Source organism: Peromyscus maniculatus, chromosome 19, assembly GCF_049852395.1.
Source record: "Peromyscus maniculatus bairdii isolate BWxNUB_F1_BW_parent chromosome 19, HU_Pman_BW_mat_3.1, whole genome shotgun sequence".
NCBI lineage: Eukaryota > Metazoa > Chordata > Mammalia > Rodentia > Cricetidae > Peromyscus > Peromyscus maniculatus.
The window spans coordinates 35,095,576-35,119,477 of NC_134870.1; the positions used below are offsets into that span (position 1 = coordinate 35,095,576).

The following is a 23,902-nucleotide window of genomic DNA, read 5'->3' on the forward strand; positions in this document are numbered from 1 at the left end:
TGTGCAGATTCTTTTTTTTTAATTAACATTTTTTTGAGACAGATTTTCACTATTATATAGTGAAACCAGGGTGGCTTTGAACTCACCTCTGTTTCCAAAGTGCCCTGACTTAAAAGTGTGTACCACCACACCTGTATGGATTCATAGACTTGGATGCAATCAGGAATCTGGCTTCCCTGTGTTGGTTCTCTTCTGTCAGGTCATTTACCAGGTTTAGACACAAGAGGTCAGTATAATATTGTTGGGCTTTGGGGCTGAGGCTGCAGTCCGTCAGGACCAGCTCACAGAACCTATGGGGAACACTAGGTGTGCTCACACACCCACACTGAAGGGACAGCCTGAGACTAGAACAAATCTAGTCTCGCCAGTTCTCAACAAAACCCTTCTTACTGGCTTCTGAACTGAAAAGGTTCTCCATTTCGATAAACGATATATTTTGCAAGTGACCTTAATGTAAAAAAACATCCATCCATCCCAAAGTGGTTAGATAGACTTCTGTCTGTTCTCACTCCCCTGGGTCGAATCACATTTATTACACATTCAATAATGCAAAATTGGGTGCACGGGGCTGGTGTTTCACTCTTCTACTTCCAGACACCAAGCTCGACACTGGAGGACCAGAAATGCCAGCTTCATTCATTACCTTCTCTGCCAGGGACAGCACAGTGCTGGCCTGAATTATGGCCACCTGTTCTTCATTCCTTAAGTTCTGTGAAAGACAAAAGAAAGACAATCAGGTGAGAACGCTCATGACGTTTGCACCATGGGAAACATGTGTGCCGTGAACACAGCACGTGTGCAAGTAGCCGCTGCACATTCTGGCTCCTGATAATCCCCCCCAAAGAATCCCGTGTGAAGTCTACTGCTTTGTGTGACTGACTGTACGCACACTTCATTAGCAGTCATGCTAAGAATCCCAGAATAAAGGAGGAGCTGTCTCCTCACAGCAGTTCTGACGAGATTTCACTGGTTCTCCTTTTCAAGGGGAACATGGCGCCATTTTCCTTGTACATTGCTCCATAGACTAGGTGTTGCCATTCCCCTTATGCTGCTAGGAGTGGTGCTGCCCCGAATTAATAGTCCTTGGCCCCGCTCAGAGGGAGCTGTTAAAAGGAAAGAAAGAACACAACCTCCTGCTTCATTTTATAGGGCTGCCAACGACTCTAGTGTTGAGCAGTCTTTCCGACCGCCTGGCTGATTAATTTTACGCTGGATGCCTGTGAGCAGCAGTCAGACGGTAATTAGCTCTAATCACTGCAGATGCGATCTGCATTCCAACCTGAACCCTTCCTATGAAAAGCCCTCTACCACGCCTCCTTTCTGCAGCTACCTTCCCGTCATGCCTGTGGCTGCTTCGGCATGTGCAATTCTCTGTGGGGAGGTACACACTTAGGGAGATATGCTGTCTGACTTGCTGCTGTCTAATATACTTGGCCCACTGCCTGGTATTTCTCAACTCTGTTCAGGCCAGTCCACACCTTTGTCACACGTCATCCGGGCACCACTTACCCCGTTATCACCCAGGATATCAAGCTGCTTTATGAGGTCAGGGATGTTGACATCCTGTAAAAGCAAGGAGACGTGTTGGAGTCAGATACAGACGTGGCAGAGAGAAGGGTGCCGAAAGCAGATACACTGGGCAGCAGCTAGCTCAGAGTGGAAGCAGGAGGAGCCATGCAGAAGGTAACGGGACCCACCAGAAACAGCAGGAGGCACCCCAGCTGTACCTCAAGGGGTAAGTCCTCATGAGGACTGCTAGGCAATCTATTTTGTGGGGAACAGAACCACATCATCTCAACCTTAATATGTAAAATGCGTTCCACTAAGCGCTAAAGAAAGAGTCACATTTGATCTAGTAAGCACCGTGTTATAAAGCCTAAGCCCCTCCTAAAGGGCTAAAATCCTCCTTCAATTAAATCCATCAAAAGCAACAAGAACTGGATGACTTCAGAAGTCTCATCTCACTCAAAAATCCCATGACAATGAATTCTGTAGCATCTAGGAAGCCACAATAAAGGGACTCAGATGATGCGTTCTATATAGCCATCTTGAAATACGTTTCTTGAAGCACATAGTTTATTTATCTTTTCCTGAGGTAGTTAGTACCATTTATTTTAACGCACATTTGATCCTACAGCATTCTTTATGTTACTCTGATCTAAATGACCCGCCTTTCTTTTTTTGCCTTTACCTTTTATACCTCTGTCCAATAATTATTTATTTTATGTCCTATTGACCTTCCAACAGATGTGTGACTATTTCTGTCCTGCTATCTAGGGACTGGTATACAGAGTGGCCATAAGCAGCCATTCCTTTTCCAGTCCCCCGTTTTCCTAACATCTATCTGCACACACACACACACACACACACACACTCCAATGTCTGCCTACCTTGACACCTTCCTTCATGCAGTAGATCTGCAGAGCACTCACACCATCTGAGAAGGGGTGAATTTGTAGATTAAATGGAGGGGATCTCCTCTCTCTCTCCTTGAAAAAAAACATAAGAGGAGAAAAGAAGCAGTTAACTGATTAAACACTAACCCAGTTGTCTCTTTATACTGTTTTAGCAGTTTATCAATGTGTCATTTGGCCAAAAAAAGAAAAAGAAAAAACAAAAACCTCAAGATGTACATGCTTAAATGAGTAGTAAGGAATTAAGCAGTCCGTCAGCTGAAAATATGGGAGAAAATTATGGACGGTGTCATCCATCCTTGAAGATTCTTGTTCAGGAAAATGTGGAAAGTGGAGACGCAATTTAAACAGTATGAATATTTTATTCCCTTCAGTTATCCTAGGGTGGGCTGGCTCTGAAGGGTTATGGTGGCAAATAGTCTCTGTACATTGATTGGGTCCTCTCATTCTTCATGAGCAAGATATGTAGGTTGCAGGGATCATTCGCCCTTCTCTCCTGGAGCACACTGATTACTAACTTTACCTCCAGACCTAATCTGAAATAAACTCAAGACAAATATCACTAAGAAAATAACAGAAAATTCAAACAGGAACTTCTCATCCCCTAGAGCCTCAGTCAGATTTTGTAGAATACAATGAAAGTGTGGCATGATACGTGTTTTGTTTAAAAAAAAAAAAAAAACAAATCCTCCAAAACAATCACCCCAAGATTGGCCTGATTAATCTAGGTATTTCCTAAAACCAGTCACCCAGCTGTTGGGAGAGCACAGTCCCTGTCAGGACAGTTCCAAGCTTCCTCTTGATTAATCATTACCAGTCACATGATGTAGGTAACATTTTTAAGGTATTTAGTCTCAGTTGTCACAGCTAGAAATTCCTGAGCTAACTCTGAGGTCCCATTGAGAAGATGACCCTGAATGCCTAATTCAGGCCCCGGGCCCTAACACACTCTGCGCATGTCATGATCCTGACATCATTAACATCAGCATTTTCTTACTTCTAGTTCTAGGTTGCGAAACTCCAGCAGCTCGTTCTGGTCTCTGGCGTCTTGTAGTTCCTGCTGTAGACGGTGATTCTCTGCTTCCTGTTTCTCTATCTGGTAAAGTAAACCCTGGGGTTAGGTGAGCACAGCAAGGCAAGCATGGAGAGCCTTCATCCACTCAGTGGGTAGGGTTTGCTCTGGACCGTGACAACAATCCCCAAGGAGATGTGCTTAAGGTAGGCTTGGCTTTCCTTGTAGCCATCTTTCAGCTAATTTGGGGAGGCACAGAGACAAATGTCAGGAAGAACCTTTCTCTGAGCATGAGGGTTAGAGCTTCTGTAAACAGTGAATTTGAGACATATATCCCATACAGGTCAGACACAGTGTGCTGGGAACAGATTTAAGGATGTTTATGATGGCAATTGACACGCTTATCTCTGAAGATTCCAGTTGTCACAGGAATAATATGACCATTAATTTACAGCTTACAATTAGAGAAGTTTATAGCTACAATCTAATCAAGTCGTGCCCATCTCCTCAAACAACCTTCTGTATGGTGATAAGATTTGCTGTATACATTTGTAGGAATTGTGAAATACATAGTAATTGCTTGAAACTGCTCATACATACAAAATGTCAATTGCTGAATAGAGTGATGTGAAACTCCATAATATGGAATTCCAAACCTTAGAAAGCTGCTCACCACTTGATCATTCAGTATTAAATGTTATCAGTGTCATCTCTGCACAGGCATATGTGAACATGCGCGCGCGCGCGCACACACACACACACACACACACACACACCCCTAGTAATCCCAATCAACCCTGTGATTCCAGGAGCTTTCTCTGTCCTCATCTACCTGGAAAACACTCCTCTATCATTTTTATTACAGAGGAAATCATTCTCTTCCCTGAATGCTAAGCTCTGAATTCTGTATGAACCTCTGCTAGTCCAACGACTCAGAAATGGCACCTCTTTCTCTGTTGTCCTGTGGGCCTGTTGGCTGTTGTTTTTTATTTGCTACTGACTGGTTGGTTTTCTAAGACAGGGTCTCTCTATGTGGATCAGGCTGGCTCCAGACTCCTGGCCTCCAGTGATCTTTCTGCCTTAGTGTTGTGGTCGGGACTATAGTTACACAGCACCACACTATTGTCCTGTATGACTTTCTCAAAGGCATCCTGTACGACCTGATGAAACATGAGACAAGGAGTTAAGTCAGATGTGCACCAATGTGCCTTCCCCTCAGGCAGGGATCATGTCTAAGACCCCTGTGGATTTTCAGGAAACTGGTAGTCTTCGTGTACTGCTTTCTTTGTCATTATCTATGAAGGAATCATTATACACACGACAGTTTAAAAGTTTAAATGTAGAACAGAAACACAGGGGCTTTAATTGTAGAGTTGGATCTTATTTTCCAAAACATATAACTGAAAATAAAATATTTAGCTTGCGTTTTTTCTGTTTTCTGTGTTTGTGTGTTTCTGTTTTTGATTTAGAAGACATAGCCCGAATATTTCCCTTTGACAAAAAAAAAAAAAATCATGAGACTAAAGGAAATCAGAAAACAAAAACATCCTGGAATCAATTGCATGATAAAAGATTATAACAACACATCGTGGGACATCTCTGAGATTAGTAGAACAAGAGCAGCAGAGCAATGATGAGACATAAAAATGTGACATGTGACATTTATTAATATGATCAAAAAGGGTTTTTTTGTTTTTCGCCATTCATCTTGTCAACCTCTCTCTGTCTTTCTGTCTCTCTGTGTGTGTCTCTGTCTCTCTTTTTTTCTCTCTCCATCTCTCCCTCCATCTGTCTGTGTGTGTGTGTGTGTGTGTGTGTGTGTGTGTGTGTGTGTGTGTGTGCGCGCGCACAAATATGGCTGTGAGTACCCCAGGAGGCCAGAAGAGGGTATTGTATCCATTGGAACTGGAGTTGCAAGCACTGTTAGCCACTTGCTGTAGATGCTAGAATTGAACTCTGGTCCTCTGGAAGAACAGCCAGTGCTCTTAACTGCTGAGCCATCTCTCCAGCACCTCATCATAAACATCTGTAGTCTAATGAAATTTCAGGTTTTATTTTTATGAATTGGCTCAGGTTATAGAGGAGATTATCCTTCTTAGAATCTTATCACTGGATCTGTGATGGGGTATTGGGGGAGATCACTGGATCTGGTGGCTACTGATACAATTAGAACAGTTGTTTACAGATTTTAATTCATTGATAGGGCTGACTTTTTCTCTTGTCTCTCCTGTGTTTCTGTTTAACTTTTTATTTGTTTTCTAACAGGGATTGAACACAGAGCTTTAGGCATGCCAGGCAAGTGCTCTACAACTGAATCCTCTTTTCCATTTTTTTGAAATGGTATAGTCTTAGGAGACCTTCAAGTTCTGATCCTCCTGCCTCAGGTGCTTGAGTAGCTGCTTGTGCTACCATGCTCACCTAACTGCATTTCTCTATAGAAGCCTTAAGGTCTGAATTTTGGGTACCAGCCACCTTCATACTTCAGTCCTGCCAAATCTGGAGAAAGACAGGATGCACTATCCTTGCCAAACTAGAGGTAAGAGGACAGTTTTTCCCTCCCACTTTGACATGGAATAGTGGTCAATTTGCACCAGTTACCAATGATAGAAAAGACTGGGGAGAATAATGCTAAAATAATTTCTACATAATTTTGAATTGACCAACAAAAAATTTTTGCATATTCAAAAGCTTTAAATTCTGTTTCTGTCAAGTACAAGATTATTATGTTTTAAATCTTTCATTCGACTGTAGAAAGAATGCCCTGAAGGAACCTTGAACCTTTAACCTTGAAATGTTCTATGATGTTAAGTTGCCTCAGATCAAAAGCCTGTGGTTAATTATATCTATTGGTTGGAAGCATATTATAGCTTGCTGACCAGTTTCCTGGACATGGTGTTTTTTTTTTTGTTGTTGTTGTTTTGGATGCTTTTAAAAAACAAACCAATCCCTTCCTTTAAAAAGTAAAAGAAACAGCCAAGCTTAGCAAATAGATCTAAAAGTGAGAATATAGTCTGTGACAGTCGGAGCACAGATATATTCTGTCACTTTCTTACGCAAAACAACATGTGTGGTGAGATTGCCTTTTTTAGGGGGAGGGCAGGTGAACAACCACACAGGAGATGCTCATGTGCGTGTATGTGCACGCACATATATATATATACACACACACACATAGCGTATCTACAGCACATACATATGGTTAACAAATCGGCGGGGCACAGGGATCACGTCCTCACAGGTCTGCAGCCATGCACGGGTGCCACTTAGCTGATGGTGATGGCGGTGATGGGATGCAGCTGAGCACGCAGCAGAGGACAGAGCGGTGGTGGGAAAGCCTCCCCTTCCCTGGTCCCCTGTGCCACTCCTGAGAGCACCCCTGCTGCTCCTGGATCCTCATTTCCTCCTCTGCCCCACTAGGGTGGTGCGCCCAACATACCTTTTCTAAAAGCTCCTGGTTTCTCCTAATGAAAAGTTGTTTATCTTCTACCCAGTGTGAATCCTGTTTGACAAAGAATATCGCGCAGTCAGCATTTCAGAGTGCCACGGAAAGAGAGTATGTGTCCTCAAACCAGTCGGCCAGAGCCATGCTCTTTCCACCCAGTTTGCCTGCACAAGAGTTAACTGGTTCCGGTAAATGACACCCACCCTCACCAGCTAGTTTTTCAAGGATTCTGGGGGCCGAAGTCGCCAGGACAAATTAACCCTTGTTCATTGTCACTTACTAGCTCTATCTTTTCCAGTCTGAATAATCCAGGACCAGCCTTCTGGGGACTCAGAAGTGACCACACAGGCAAAAAAGTGAAACAGGTCAGAATGCACACAGGCTCGATACATATGGATGGAAAACATTAAAATGCAGAACCATATATGGAGCACAGAGGCAAAGAATGCAGCTGGTGGGGAGGGGGGGGAGAGCACTGCCCTAGCCGTGTGTGACAGCTCCTAGGCCTTGTCCCACTGAGCACCCCTTCCTCGCTCGGGCCTCTCTCTTGCCCAACTTCACTCACCGCTGTGGCTGGATTTGCACTCGGGGAGAATAACACCAGGGGCAGCAATAGTTTACATTCTGACACAGTCTGAGAAAGGTCACTGTGGTGAGCCAAGCCATGTCCCGGGTGTGGCCCATGCACGGGGTGAGCCAGACAGAGGAGAGTCAGCCTGAACCAGCTGCATCTGCAGAAAAGCTAGCAACCGGGCACCTACCTGCCCTTTCTGAGCTAGTGTCGCCTCCAGATCTTCGATTTTGGCCTTGTATCTCTGCACCTCTGCTTGGAGCTGCTCTTGTGCCTGGTGAGAGCAAAATCCCAGAGTTCAGTGAGTAACATGGCCATGGCCATTCCTAGTGCTCAGCAAAGTCATTTGTGTAGGGGAAGGGTCTTCAAGAACAAAAGTAGTCGAAGTTGCCTTCAGGATCAGAGAGGATCTAGAGTCTTGAATAAACTTCCCGTGGTCTCATTTGTTATCACACCAACAGTCACGCTCTCTAGCCAGCCATTTAAAGGACTGTCACACTGCAGACTCCACCTAGATTTCACCTCTGACCTGAGGTGACATTGCTATTTGCCAAACCCTTGATGGCAACTCACTGCTGCTCTCTCTATTTAAAGGAACGCCCTTTCTGAGGGAGAAATAAGTCTTATTTGCCTCTTTAAGTTTCATTGTTTCTTTCAGAGCCAACTTTGTGCTCTGATACCTAAATCTAAATTAAAAACATTTAATTTAATTTTACCATTCATTATATATATATATATACATACATACATACATATATATATACATATTATATAGTATCCTATGCAGTATGAAGGGCTAGCAAATACTGACAGTGAAAAACCTCAAATATAATAGTATTGAGGAAAATACATGAGCATAAGAGAACATCTCTTTCTGAAGATGGCTTGCCTGTCTGTTCAAATCAAAGTTTACTCTTTAACATTTACCCCTGTGTGTGTGTGTGTGTGTGTGTGTGTATGTGTGTGTGTGTGTGTGTGTGTGTGTGTGTGTGTGTGTGTGACTTGTAGTACCTGTCTACCTTCTAAATGACTACAGGTAGTTGCTGTGGCCCCTCCCAGCATGTTGTGGTCCCTTCAAAGAGAAAAGTGGGGCACCAGCACGACAGAGACATGCTCCTTCTTGTCCCTTGCCAAAGTCCGTAAGGCAGGCTCTTTAGGTGGTTCTGACTCTGCAGCTTAAGGGCTGGGTTGAGGTCCCCGAATCAGGATGCCAGGTAAGTAATTTAGCTTCGACTGAATGAATGAATAAATAATTTCCTGTAGTGGGTAGCCATTCCAACTTTGATCTGGAAGTTCCAACCCCCACTGAGGCTTCGGTAACGGTCACGCCTACATGGCGGGGCCAAGGGAGGACTCTGAAGACCCGAGATCTCGGATGCGCTGGCTCTCTTGGTTCCTGGACCCAGGACGCTGAAGGTAGACCGAGCAGAGTTCTCCAGAGAACACCGCGGGACTGGGCTATACCTTTCCCATACCTTGTTACCTATCCCTTCACTTGTAAGTTACCCCACAAAATAAACCTTCTTTTTAACTACATGGAGTGGCCTTAATAATTTCACCAATAATTTCCTTCCTTCCTTCCTTCCTTCCTTCCTTCCTTCCTTCCTTCCTTCCTTCCTTCCTTCCTTCCTTCCTTCCTTCCTTCCTTTCTCTCTCCCTCCCTTCCTCCCTCCCTCCCTCCCTTCCCTTCTTTCTTTCTCTCCTCTGTCCTTCCTTCTTTTGGAGAAAGGCTTATAAGTAACAATTATGATGTTCTAGAAAGAAATTAGAGTCAATATTTGAGCAGTAATCCAAGCTTTACCACATACTAGCTGTGTGACCTTGGGCAAGTCCATTGATCTTTCTGGGTCTTAAATTCTCTTATAAAAACATCTACCTTAGGGATCTGACACAAAGGTTCATTCAAACATTATCTGTGAAATTCTTAGTGAGTTGTAAATGCAATGTTCTGCACTTGTTAATTAAGAAGAGAATGTGGCTTAATCATTACTTTTGAAAAATAAAGTAATTACTATTTTTAAGCAAGGAACTTAAAAAATGGATCATCAAAATCCAGTATGGGCTAGAAAATGTAAGTTTTCAAGGAGTAAAAATAAGAAACACACACCCAACTATCTTTAAAGGAACAAAAGCATTGATCTGTACTGGTTCTTATGTGTTTAGATCTGCAGTTTGTTAGAATTAAATAGAAAACAGTTCAAAAGCCTCAGATGATGAAAGGGCACAGCTGTGCTGCTGACATCTTAATGTCCTTGATGATTTGGAATGCAACTTCTGCAAGCTAATTCCAGGCCCTCATGCATGTCCAGACTCACCTTGGCTTCTCTTTCAGCGTCTATGATGCCTCCAGTCTGCTCCTGCAGGAGGGCATATGCTCTTTGGAGGGCTTGATATTCTTTTGTTAATTGTCGAAATCGTAGCTCAGATTCTTCAGCAGCTAGACTCTGGGGGTTTGAAATGCAAAAAGTCCAAAAGTAATTATGTTGTGTTCATGTCCTGTGTTCTGTGTGAAAAGTGACATTTGCCCACTCTTGTAAAGAAGTTATAATTTATTTTATTTTATTTTTAATTCTGAATTGTCAGTAAGAATGTGAATTAGAATATGTTCAATGTAGATGCTGGAAAAACATGTAAGACATTGTTTTAATGGAGAAAACAATTATTTATTTTTACATTAATGATTACTTCCCATTTGGCCTCAAATAATTCCCAATTTTAGAAGTCATACCCAAAGTTTGGATCTAAATTTCAGGCAGATACTTAAAGCTTTACTCTTATTTCTTCCCATGCATTCAGATACATAAATAAATCATTAGTTTGTGGTTATAATTCATCCCTAATAAATCATAAAGCTCAGTCTCAGAACTTAGATTTGGGGCATAATTCAATCATCACCAGAGAATTTGGTAAAAAATACGGAATGAGGAACTGGGGATGGAATTTAGTTGTTAAAATGCTTGTCTAGCATGCACAAAGCACTGATTCACTCCCCAGCATCATATAAATATAAGTATATATATATATATATATATATATATATATATATATATATGTGTGTGTGTGTGTGTGTATGTATATATATATGAGTGTATATATGTGTGTATATATATATATATATATATACATAGAGAGAGAGAGAGAGAGAGAGAGAGAAAGAGGAGCTATATATTATGTATATGTGGAGGATTTATACATATGTACGGAGGAGTTGTGATCACCTGAAATTTCAGAACTTGGCAGGTATAGGCAGGAGGATCAGAAGTTTATGCTTACCTTTAGCTGTTTAAAGGGCTTGGGGCAGCTAGCATTACATGAAACCCTGCTTATAAAAAACAGTGTGGACTGACAGGTTTCACTTCCCTAACCCTGACTTAGTAGCTATGTTCAGTGTAGCTGAAGCCCCTGGATCATTCTGATGAAGGTGGACCACAGAAGACAAAGTTTACTTTAACGCTGCTTTAGACTGAATCTAGAAGCCTCATGGGCTTGCTCTGCCTTTCACACTTTCCACAGATGAAGATTTTTGGGAAGTCACTTTTATTTTGAGATGAGTAATAAAATTATAGAACTACACCGAAGGTTTGAGAGGTCTCCAGAGAGATTCCATGGTATATGTGATGCTTACTTCCCAGAGTTATGAAAGTGGATCGTGATCTCAAGGTTGGTCACTGTTACAAGATCACTATGTGTTTTTCCTTCTCCGTAGAGGGAAGATTTCATGACAATGTTATACAGGACCAGAAGAAAGAAAAAGCTTACTTCATCTAAGTCATCATCGGGAGTGGCAGGTGTCCGATCTGTTCTAAAGGAGGCCATGGATGATGTTTCTGAATCCATGGAGTCCTCATCATAGCCAATGAATGGATCCAAAACAGGCCTCTAAGTGGAGAGAAAGTATAAACTTACTAATAGTATGACCCAAACTGGTGAAAAATGTCAGATACAGGTGAGCAAGGAGATCACGGGGTCTCTAATGGTTCTTTGGTGAAATACAAACACTAGGTAGGAACACAATGCCGATCCATCTCTTCTCCGTGTTTTTTTTCCCACTTCTGACATACTCAAAGGAAATGTATGAACATTTGGCTGTCTTCTACAGTCATCATAATATGTTCACAGTACCTTCTATGTCATGATGAGTCGATGCATCTTTAGTTTGGCCTAAGGGGCTTTGAAAATTAAGGGCTTCCTTGTAAAGGAGGTCATGGGGTTGTAACTCTAGTCCTCCAATCCCACATCGAAACCAAGTGACATACATGGTAAAAAGCAAACACAGAAATCAAAACAATGAGATGTGGTGCACTTTTAAGGGGCTATAAAAATAATGGTGGACTGAATGTCATTATCAATAACACTTCCCAAATGATGATAATTTAATCATTTAATAAACTCATTAATCAGTTATAGGACAGATATCAGAAACTAATATGATTCAATGGAAGATATCGATCATGTATGTCTCTTACACGTTCTTTGAATATAACCCACCCACTTGTCAGAAAGACCTACTAACACTAAACCAACTGGCTTTCCTATTAGAGGAAGTCATAGCCTTTCAGGTTAGGACACAACAGCACAGCCATTTTCAGACTGAGAAACGTCAAGAGATTTTTTTTTTTAAACAAGTAGTGCTCAAAATAAAATAAAGGAGAAAAAAAAAAAAAAAACAAGTAGTGCTCATGGTTTGTGGCAGTTCAAGAGCATCTGATTTATCACATCTTTGCAAGAAGGTTCCTTGGCAGGACTCCCCGTCCTGGCTCTTTGTGGCAAATGCTCCATAAAAGTTTCCTCCTTACCTTGATTGGCTTTGAGCTTCTTCTGTGCTTTCTCCTGCGGATGAGTTTTTCTCGATCCTAGAAAACAGACAAGGACTTTTCAGATCGAAAGTAGCTGAACGTCTCCTGATAACTTGGCTGTCACTTTCTTCTGCCCAGAGGCTGGAAGAGGACATTGGATCCCAGAGCGCCTCTAACGGTGGGTTCAGGGACTAGAACTCACCTGCTGAGCTACCTCTGTGGCCCCTGGTTTTGTTTTTCAAGGAGACATTTGTTCTCCCCTGAGAGGTGATGTATTTTTATTTTGAAGTGTGATTTTATTTTACCAATTTGGTAACATTTGGATATGATGTACCAATATTTTCAGAGGATGTATATTGTAATCTCCCTGCCATTTGATCAGGAAGTATGCTGCGTTCCTTCATTTTATACCTGGAAACAGAGTCCCACAAAGAACAGTTGCTATGCTTTCCAATGTCCAAATTTACTTTGCATTTGTGGTGAGAAAAAAATTATTTCTAATTAAAATTCGCTTTTATTTTTTTACATCATGTCATTTCATAGCATAGGCAGGTGTCCCTTGACTATTTTTGGAACCTTGTTTCTAGTCTGCAGCTGGTAAGGATGGGACAGGAAGCACAGCATCTACTCTGTTGGAGTCACCTAGTTTTATTTTGGGGAGAGATGGCGGTGGTTTTCTGAGAAACTAGGTGAATACCTACAAACTGTGTTCAACTTCGTGACTCGCATGCTGTGAGCATAGATACTGGAACAACTTGGGATTTAATCATTAAGTACTCTGTGTTTTTACTGCAAATATGAGCTACATGGAACTCCCCGATCAAAGGTAAACTTATAGCTTAATTTGAGGGCGTTCAAAGCCAGGTATATCCCTAGACCAGTGACTTCACAAGATTTAGGAGTCATCAAGGTGGGAATGAGGCTTCACACTACATTTGAATATAATTCAAAACATTGGCATTTAGACTTTATTTTTTGCCTTTATATACAAAAATATTTTGATCATGCATCCTCCATATAGCTGAAAATTTACACATTGTATACTTAAATTATGCTCTTAATCTAGGGGGTACACATTATAGCATATATGAACAATGGACAATTTTTTTTTTTCAAGACAGAGTTCCTCTGAGTTCCCTGGCTGTCCTGCAACTCAATTTGTAGACCAGGTTGGCCTAGAACTCACAGAGATATCTCTGCCTGCCTCTGCCTCCTGAGTGCTGGGATTAAAGGCATACAGCACCACTACCCAGCAACAATGGACAATTTTTAAAGGGTGAGTAGTAATTAATTACACACAGAAGTAGACTCCTTTGCTCCCAATGGCGGTGAGTCAAAGTTCACCTATTCTAAAGACTATTGTGTAACAGCCCTCCTGCCCCCATGATTAGTTCAAGTCTACAGGCTTTGGCTTATTCTTGAAATAAGAAGAAATAAAGATGCCATTCACAGAGTAAAGGCAGAGAGGTGAAGGAGAAAGCCTGCAGGCTTCAAGAGGTCTTATTCCACCATACTGGTCACAGGACTTCAACCAGATGCAAATGGGGTGGCAGTGATCACATAGTCAGCAGGTACCGAAGTATCTGTCAATCAAGTGTGAATTGGAATTCCTGCTCTATTACAGAACTATGATGCTGTTCTTCACTCACAAAGCCTTTCTAATGGACTGTATCTATGTGCTATGCACTGATTAGGTGGTAAAAACAAGGAGTATATGGTCTTGGTTTTGTAGGCAAATTGAATTGCTGAGCCTTACAAGCCCAACAGTGGAAAACAATTACAAGATATATAGATTTACCCTTACATACATAACATAATTACATAACAATGCATCTGAAAATTCCTTTAACGTGGCTTATATTTTTGCTTCTAAACTAGTTAGCAAATGGTTAAACTGAACAGTATAAATAAGCTTAATAATATAAAACATTTTGTTCCTTGTAATATAGTTACATACTGAGCACACAAATGTGGGCATTTGGAGTTAATCTAAAACTATTAAGTGCTTCCTTACACATTGGTTGTTGGCTACTCATCCTTGAGAATATCTAGAAGTTTGTAGTGGGTTCACCTACCCTGGTGAGCTCGTCAATGATGTTCTGCTGCTCAATGACCTGCAGTTTGAGAAACTCGGTCTCTTGTTCTTCATTAGCTTGGTCAAGGTCATTCAGAGACTTCAGTTTCTTTAAGGGTGGGTGAGATGTTATTTTCTCTCTCTAAATTGGAGAAGAAGACATTACAAGTGGAAACCTTAAAAATCACCAATTTTAGTCACTGGTAAATTTTTACCCTTACGTACATTTTATCTGCTATATTACATTGAAGTCCTTGGCAACGTTTTGGACATTTCTATAGCTATCTTATCTCAGAAGTCTTTTCAGGAATGCACAATCACATCAGTCATCCATGGAGAATACTAGCCATGATATTGATTTCTCTACTATCAAACAAATTAGAAGGCAGGCATGGGCTAGATCCACATTTCTGTGGCTCAGGAACCACACTGAGGCTTTGCTTCTCCATTTGCAAATGTTTGAACAGTGAGTGCATCCCTGGAAGACTTCTCCAGTTCCACAAGGTTAAAAACCCCAGACAATCCAGAGGCAGGCCCTTCTCTTGTTTTCTTCTTCATGTTTCCTTGCTTACTCAAGGGAAAGTCAAACCAGCATATAAGATACAACCTCAGGAAAAACCAGTAGGTCACGGGGCCCCAGAGGAGGAGGCTGCAACTTCCGAGGAGAAGGAGTCCGTGATACACACCATTTCTGAGTTTTCCTTGGTTACGGCTTTTAGTTTCTCCTCCATGCGCTGCAAGGACACCATCAGTTCATCGTTTCTCTTGGCGAGGCACTTGTTCCTTTCCAGGAGAGGTTTGCATTGTTTTTCAGTTTCCCGCACACGTTTTAACTGGAAATAAATGAATCAAGATTTATTTTTGGTATCTTGAGGGGAGGAGGGCAGGAGGGGTCAAGTGTGAAAGAGGGGAAGTGGCCCTGCAGCCACCCAGCGTGTCCTAGGATTAACACTACATTCCTGTCCTCCATTTAACCAATCCATCGTTTTTAGTTTCCTCTAATGGATATTCTCTTTTCCTCCCTTTCTCCTTCCCTTCCTTCTTTTTAATAGGATTTTGCTGTGGAGTGCTAGTACGCTCAGAACTTACTATGTAGAACTAACTAGCATGGAACAAACAGGAATCCTCTTGTTTCTGCCTCCCCAGGACTGTGATTAAAGGCCATGAGCCATGGTGGCCTGCGCTAGCGCCTTTTAAACATAGTCTTCACATCCTGTCCTGTCTGTTACCTTAACAGAGGTGCCACAGATGCTGCGGTTGGATGATGACACATGATGCTGCTTACTTCCATCACCTCACTCACTCATGCATGTCCAAACCCATTCCCTGGCCTAGGAATGACCACTCATTGGCTCAGGAACATATAGACGCACATTTGAACCTCATGGTCACCAGAACCTGGTTCCAAGCCTCATCCTCTCCAACTGCATCACCTCCTTAAAAAGTCTTGCTGAAATCTCCTCACTCTCAGTAAGGCAGTTTATGTTTTTCTGTTACTGTTGTCATGGGGCCTGCCCTATATTTCACAGGATGTTGAGTGACATCCCTGCCCTCGGCTTGTTAATGACAGTGATACTCTGCCCACTACGATGACTACATATGTTGCCCAAATTGCCTTTAGTTTAGAATGTTGTCTGTAATCATCAGCAGCCCTTCCTTTCATTTTTCAAAACACTTCTGTTTAGTTGATGTATTATAGGCCAACCTATATAGACAAATTAGATTTCCATGTTGAGTTTCTAATAGTTAGCTTATTCCTTTCCTATCACAAGGAAAAGGGGTATCAGAATATTTCAAAACTCATCACTCCTCTTATCCAATTTATGATTTGGAGAGATACTGAGGGAGGAGAAAGCGACCATGATTGACCAAAAAAAAAAAAAAAAAAAAGACTCTGTGATTCTTAGCACTCCTCCAGTCCCATCCTAATCACAGTTTGAAAACTACAGTTTCATGACAATGACAAAAACATGGGATTTACTTTTCATAAATAATCTGGCACAAGACCTTTTGAGTTTTGATGTCTGAATCGTTGATATCAGATTTTGAATACATATAAAGACAGATTATTCACTGGGTTTATTATTGCAATCTTAATCTCTTCTGAAGGTTAATGCCCCATGTGTTATATATTTAAGGCTGCTTGGTGAATACTATTCATGCACATAAGTATGAGGAGAGAGAACTGTCCAATTTTAGCCCAGCATTCAATCACCACAGTTCCAAAGCACCCAACAGAATGCTTCTTCAGAAAGACAGGCCTTAATATATGAAAGAGACTGAAATTATACACGTATGATGCACATATATTAATAAACAGAGATTCATGTAGATACTAAAAAGTCCTGCTGTAGTTTAACTAATAATAGATTGATCTGAGGTCAAGGAAAGAAAGTATTTTATAATCATGAAAGGGCTGATATTTCAAAAACCATTAGTGAATATTAATTTATAACTATCAAGTAACATAACTTCAAATATATATAAAGAAAACTGGACAGAACTAAGAAGAGACATAGACAAATTTGTTGAGATAATAAATAGACAAAAAAAATTAGAAGTTTATAGAAAAAACTTAAAACAAGGCAATAAACTTAAATGAAACTATAAGTAAAGATTATAGAGCACACCTTTCTCTCCTGAGAATATGAGATATTTCTAAAAGTGACTGTACTGGTTGGTTTTTTGCCAACTCAACACAAACTAGGGTCAACTGAGAAGAGGGAACCTCAATTGAGAAAATGTCCCCTGGATATTGGCCTGTAGACAAGCCCGTGAGGCGTTCTCTTGATTAATGATTCATGTGGAGGGCCCAGCACACTGTGAGCAGTACTGACTCCTGATAAATGGTCCTGGGGTGTCTAAGAGAGCAAACTGAGTGAGACAAGGTCAGCAAGCAGGTCAGCACCATTCTTCCACAGTCCCTGTTTCAATTCCTACCTTGACTTCCCATCATGATAGACTGCGATCAGAACATGTAAGACAAATAAACCCTTTTCTCCTCAGATTGCTTTTGGTCATGTTGTTTCCTCATAGCACTTGAAAGCAAATGAAGACACTGACCCTATGTTATACTCTAAAGAAAATCGTAATAATCCCAAGGGAACAAAATGTTGCAAAGTATGGTGAATTCAAAAGAGTAACCAGTAACAGAAGATAATTAACAATCTCTAGATGTTTAGAAATTGAGCCACACTTTCTGGAAGAAGTTGCATGATATTATTTAAAAATTAAAATGAAATAACAACTACATTATAACACGCAAAACTTGTGAGAGATGCCGAGAATAAGGTCTAGAGAGAAACAATGGCCTAAATTTAAGGAAAAGGCTAAAATCACTTTTTCAGAAACAACTGCATCACAATATAAACTACAGAGCAGTATGTCTAAATGTCTAATTTCAAAATGTCTTAATGTTAATAAGAAAATAAAGCAGAACAGAGAAAGAACAAAATTCTGAGGACAGATTGTAAAGGAAGCCCAGTAAGCCAGCAGATACTTGACAGCTTCCCCAGCCTCATTAGAAAAGATACAAATCAAAACAAAAATCAGAAAAAGAGTACACCTCATGGCCACAAAAATGGCTGAAGTGCGTGATAATCTGTGCGTGTTGGCAAAGATGTGGAAACACCGAGGCCCTCCTCATACACTGGCACTGGGGGGCTAAAGTGTCAGAGCAACTTCAGGAACCAGCTGACCACATCTCAGGATCCAAATCCCTGTGCTCAGAGACAACAGGCACTTTTTTTCATCACAGATACCTCACAGCCGCAGTCTTAACAGCTTAAACATGCTTAGAAGCTCCGTAAATACTCCCTAAGAATGGCTGCATATATTGCAATATGTTAACTGGATGCTATAGAGGAACGAAAGAGAACAGTTTCACACACAGCTCAAGGGAGATCCTCACGGGCAACGCTGACTGAGCCAGAGCAGCCAGGCATAAGATGCACTAATGTTTTTAAAATTAATTACAATAGATACCTATATAGAAATCAGAGTGGTGTCATTGTTAGGTGGGTGTTGGATTGGAGGGAGGGGTCTCGGTCATTTTCCACTTACTCACTTGGAAGGTAGTTTTGTGGGGCAGCCACTTTGTGAGGATTTATCATGATGGACTGTTATTTCTTGCTCATTTTTCTCTCATGATAAACTACACAACTTAATGCATACTTTTATAGCCTACATCTAACAAAACACACAATAAAAAAGAGTTTGGTTACAACTTACCAACTCGTTTCGCTCATCTCCAAGCAAGGTGTTCCTATCTTCTAGCTTTCTTATAGTAGCATTCAGTTCAGCTATTCTCTTTTGATTTCTTCGCAAATCCTACACGTGAGAATTAAAACAAGTATCCCTTCAATAAGACTTTTCAAAGACTGGAACACCATTCATGAAAACAATAGGCTCTTTTCTTCCAGTGTGACCCAGGAAGTGACAGGTGGATGTTCTTTTACGAAGAAAAGACTAGTTACCCTTTCTAACTCTTAACATTTACTGCTGGATTGAAGATCAAGCCGGGTTAAAACCACAGACGAATTCCATGTGGCAGACAGACCCCGGAGCCCAGACTTGCGGTATGGAAAGTGACAGAAGGTTGAAGCAGTTTAACAGAGCTGTTTGCCCTGTGACCAAGGTGAGGTGTGAAGTTCAGGGAACATCCTTTTGTCGCACACACCCATTGCTTGCTACGACACAGATAGCTGCCTGCCATTATACTTAACCAAAGAGGAGGCAGATTAGGATGCAGACATGGGGCTTTGTGAATGTTTCTATATTCCCAAAGAAAAAAGCCACTGTGAGGAAACACATATTACCTTCATGTGCCAAAGCAGGGTGCACAGTATACTCTAGAATAAAATATTTTGTACAGTATACCAATTATATGAATCACCTCACTTACACACAGCAGTTACAGCTTAATTCTGTAGTATAGGCCCACTCTGACTACATGCTTGTGATTCTATTGCTGTTTTTCATTTTGCTAGTGGTTCACTGTTGATGGAGCAGTTCCACATGTATTGAATCCCCGGAGTCATCATATTCTCAAGGATTCAGCAGAATAGGCTAAACTGAGGGTGGTTCTATGTTAACCCGGGTCTTGTGGAGGATAGCAGTAATCAGAGCTACAAAAGCTAATTGTCCCAAATACCAGGCTCTACATTCTCTGTATCATGTCTTCTAGTGCATAGATCAGCCTCACAGAAACCAACATGCCCTTCATCTTATGGATAAAGATACTGAACAGGGAAGTGGTTTGCATAAGGTCACTCAGCTAATGAATTTGAACCAAGGGGTCTAACTCTAAAGTCTATCTGGGGGGTGATTATGCTAAATCACATATAGTTATTAACAGAAGAACTAAAATTTCCATGTGCTGCATCTTAGATCAGTATATATTTCCCACTGCCTACTAGTGTGTGTGTCCTGTAAACCAATTCATTACTTTGTTCTACGTCATACTTTGGAACTAAATTTTTTTTGTTCCTAAATAATACATTTGCATCTTTTTTTTGCAGATAAATCATTTGATAGCCCACTACATGCAAGCTTATGTCTGTCATTGTACCTCTGAACATAATTTCTCATATGAGACGATGATACTCCAGTGAAGTAAGTGGCAAGTTCATTCAGACTGGAAGCTTTCGTGCTATGGCTATAGATGATTCTTTCTTATAGGCGCACACTCCAACCTCTGTAGAGGATAACTGTCTTTGTCAATTTCTAATCCAATTGTTCACACATAGGGAAATTACCAATTTTGGCAACAGGCAAATATTTTCACTTAACTTATGATTCTTATAATAGATTCAAGTTTTTTTTTTTTTTTTTTTTTTGGTTTTTCGAGACAGGGTTTCTCTGTGTAGCTTTGCGCCTTTCCTGGAGCTCACTTGGTAGCCCAGGCTGGCCTCGAACTCACAGAGATCCGCCTGCCTCTGCCTCCCGAGTGCTGGGATTAAAGGCGTGCGCCACCAACGCCCGGCCAAGATTCAAGTTTTGATAGATATCACTGGGCTGGGAAAATTCTGTGAAAGATTCAAAGACACCTACAGCTCTCACGTGACCTGCTGATGAAGCGCAGCCCACTTTGTTGTCTGCGAATCTAGAGAAGCCTTGTTCCCAAGATACACGCTGGTTTTATAGTAGGAGGGAGAATTGATTTCTTTGTACTTATAAATAGGAAAATAGCTTATGTGAAAAGCAGAACTTGAGAGCTAAATAAAAGATCACTCCGGAGTTGTTAAACCTCAACTCGAGTGAACTCACCGGGCTGCTACAGTGTTCAGAGCCATCTCCTGCCCTTCCTGGAATCTCTCTCTTCGGGCTGCTCATGTTACACTCCGCCTCCTTCACCAGGAAGAGCTGCTCATCCAAAGCCTCCTTCTGCAGCTGGAGTTTCTGGACATAGCCTGTCTGAGTCTCCAGTTCCTTTTCCAGGGAAAAGATGATCCTGTCCTTGGCTTTGATTTCATCCATCTGAATTAAATGAGACCCAGGACAATTAATTTAAATATGCTATAAATAAATCCCACTTTCACTATGGGAAGTCCACCTCTTCTTGTGATGATTCAGGAAAAACAGTCTTCAGGAATCTGGCATGTGTACTGGAACTCATGAATAACATGAAGCAAACCCTGAGTAATAAAAGGCTCTCTCTCTCTCTCTCTCTCTCTCTCTCTCTCTCTCTCTCTCTCTCTCTCTCTCTCTCTCTTTCTCTCTCTCTCTCTCCCTCCCTCCCTCCCTTCCTCCCTCCCTCCCTCCTTCCCCCCCCTCTGATATCTCCTATATGGTGTTGTCCTTCCATATAGTGTTTAAAATGGTCTGGGTTGGCTAGGAAAGACAAAATTTAAAATGTACCAGTAGCTTTAATATAGATAAATCCAGAATATTCCATTATGATGTTTCTTGGGACAAATAAGTTACTACTGTCTCTTTCGGGGAACAAGCATTTGGTCTTGATCCTAATACTAATTGATACTATCAGCCAGTCATTTGCAACTGGAGGAACCGCGGGCTTCCCAGTACTGGTCTTCTGATTTTCCAGGAATGTCAATTCTGGTGGCATCTGGAGGGGCTCTTCCAGCCGTTCCTGCTGTGTGGCCTTTCCTTTCCTTCCCACACTTCAAGGCAGCCAGCCTTAGCCATCATTCTACCATTACTGTCAGAAAAGCATCATTGGGACTAGAAGAGGGATTAAAAATGCTTGTTAATGTCAGTCAAAATGTTTCTTTGTATATCTGTGGCATAGAGTTACTGATTTCAGCACTCATTTGTTCTGAGCTTGGATGTGGCCTCAAATATGTTAATTTTCAACTCAAGGCACAGGTATCAGGTACCAGTGGATTAGAGTTCCACTGGACTGGAACCAGTTTGCTGTCCTTAGATGAGGAATATCTGATAAATGAAATAAATGTCTGTGACAATTTTTCAAGAGATTATAGACACTGGGTGGAACCTTTTGTCCCGTTTCAATATATTCTATGTGATTACTTAAAATGGAAAGACATTTAGCACTTTCTCCTTTCTCATATTTAATGACTCACTTAGTGTGCTTCTGTGCTGTGCTTTTTAGTTGAGCTAGAGAGCATAAAATCATCTGCTTGCAAAGTCCCTCATTTCCCACACACAAATGCCTGCCTATTAATTCTAGGTTACATGACTAAATTTTAGGTCAACATCGGGAGACCACTGGACTGACGTGTGCAATGTCCTGTAACATCACCCGATAACTGACAAGGATTGAAACAGTGTCCTGTTGATTTGGGAGAGACTATCTGCTGCATTTCCTTACTCCTTCAAGAAGGCTGAGTCTTGTTAAGCTGAGTGCTCATTCATCTGTCAGAGTTGATATGCACAGTGTTCGCTGCAGCTTAATGCAGCTCATAAACTGCACGTTCCTGATTGCTTGTGATGCCTTCTAGTTAACGGCAGATGCTGGACTATCAGCTCATTAACACCCAAGTGGAGTCATCCTTACCCTCTCCAGTATTAAACATAAAATCTTCTCATCTTTTATAGTATTGGAAGCACTATAGTTGTGCAAGTTATCTCACTTTCTAATAATGTCCTATTTAGTAGGTTCCATGATCACCATGTACCAGATGAGGTACATGAGTATTTGGTCATTGTTCCCTGCCTTGTGAGCGATGAAATCTTGATATTTTAACTTTGTCTTCTGAGCCCAGAGCCCACTTATCAAGCACTGTGTTATATTGGCTCCAAGATTATTCACTTCTTCCCAGAATTTTCCAAAGTGGGTCCCTGTAGAATATCTAGCAATAGAGGGGACTGACTCTATTATACAGTGGTTGTGAACACATAATCTGATTCTCAGAATGTTGCAAAGTTAACCAGTGCTCCGGTTCATGGATGAGAAGGAATATGTTGCAGAATTCTTTGGTAACATTTTCTAGAAAGAGCGGATCTCATTTCTTTCCCTCCAGGTCCAAAAGTACATAGGGGGGTGAGGGGAGGGGTAGGAAAGGAAACTGAGAAAGAGAAGGCAGGGACACATACATTAGAGAAACACTCCCCCATCTTAGTCTGTCTGCACCCAGTGTTTGAGCCACTCTTTGGATGGTTTAGATTTCAGGTGGTTGCTTGGGAGAATTTCGCTCGTGCCTAGGTCAGCAGTGTTCTTGGAAAGAAGTACTGGGAGAACTTAGGACTAATTTGTAGATTTCACACTGAAAAAGGTAAGCAACAATATTTAATTCAAGGCTTTCTGTTAACTCACCTACCTGATTGCTCCACAGCTCACAGTCTTGAATCCTTCTTCATCAACCACGGTCATTTCGGAAACCAAGAGCAGGGCAGAGACCACAGTTTCTGCGCTGCCTTTGGCTTCCATTGTGTAACAGCACAGCAGAATGAACTGCAGGAAATTCCTCAGGAAGCATGGCAGAGGCAGCATTTTACAGTCACAGCATACCACATTACTCTAAGAAAATGACGCATGCTTAACTGGTAAAATGGTCTATGGGAACACATTTTGCTCAAAGTGGAAATCCTAGAGATATCATCCAAGCACCAATGTGGAATCCCTAGGAAACGGTTATTGAGGATTGGTACACCCAAGAGGGAAAGCACGGTTTTCCTGAATAGCACCCTGCTTGGAGAGGTGGTTCTCAACCTGTGGGTCATGACACCTTGGGGGGGGGGAACTGAGCAACCCTTTCACAGGGGTTGCATATCAGATGTCCTGCATATCAGATATTTACATTATGATTCATTACAGTAGCAAAATTACAGTTATGACATAGCAATGAGATGATTTTATAGTTGGGGTTCGCCATAACATGAGGAGCTGTATTAAAGGGCCAAAGCCTTGGGAAGGTTGAGAACCACTGACTTAGAGAAACATAGTGTTAAATACATTCTAAAAGGTTTAAGCTAATCCTCAACTTTTGGACATAGATGAGTATAAATTTTCCTTCTAAGATCACAGGATGTTATAGCTCTTAGAACATGCATTAATTTATTCATTTTAGCATTATGAGATATCTGTATGGCTGTTGGTTTTTCATGTTAAAACCCAAAAACCAAACCAAACCAAACCAAACAAAAGCCAGTTCTGTGTGGATTGAACTAAC

General features: G+C 41.3%; 1 protein-coding gene across 4 annotated transcripts in view; it reads right to left on the reverse strand.

The window, feature by feature from the left end:
• Positions 1–23,902, reverse strand: part of Jakmip2 (janus kinase and microtubule interacting protein 2) — a 147,923-nt gene that overhangs the window by 25,992 nt on the left and 98,029 nt on the right. For 2 of the 4 annotated variants that reach the window (XM_042263727.2, XM_006977681.4), the window contains exons 4-16: positions 20,577–20,786; positions 18,540–18,638; positions 14,996–15,142; positions 14,311–14,451; positions 12,236–12,292; positions 11,199–11,318; positions 9,755–9,883; positions 7,630–7,713; positions 6,863–6,925; positions 3,412–3,510; positions 2,391–2,489; positions 1,510–1,563; positions 644–709 (exon numbers count right to left, since the gene is read on the reverse strand). In XM_042263727.2, coding sequence (XP_042119661.2) covers positions 644–709; positions 1,510–1,563; positions 2,391–2,489; positions 3,412–3,510; positions 6,863–6,925; positions 7,630–7,713; positions 9,755–9,883; positions 11,199–11,318; positions 12,236–12,292; positions 14,311–14,451; positions 14,996–15,142; positions 18,540–18,638; positions 20,577–20,786 — 1,368 coding nt within the window. The remainder of the gene's footprint in view (positions 1–643; positions 710–1,509; positions 1,564–2,390; positions 2,490–3,411; positions 3,511–6,862; positions 6,926–7,629; positions 7,714–9,754; positions 9,884–11,198; positions 11,319–12,235; positions 12,293–14,310; positions 14,452–14,995; positions 15,143–18,539; positions 18,639–20,576; positions 20,787–23,902) is intronic. The other 2 variants (XM_042263729.2, XM_015996438.3) reach the window with 1 other exon arrangement.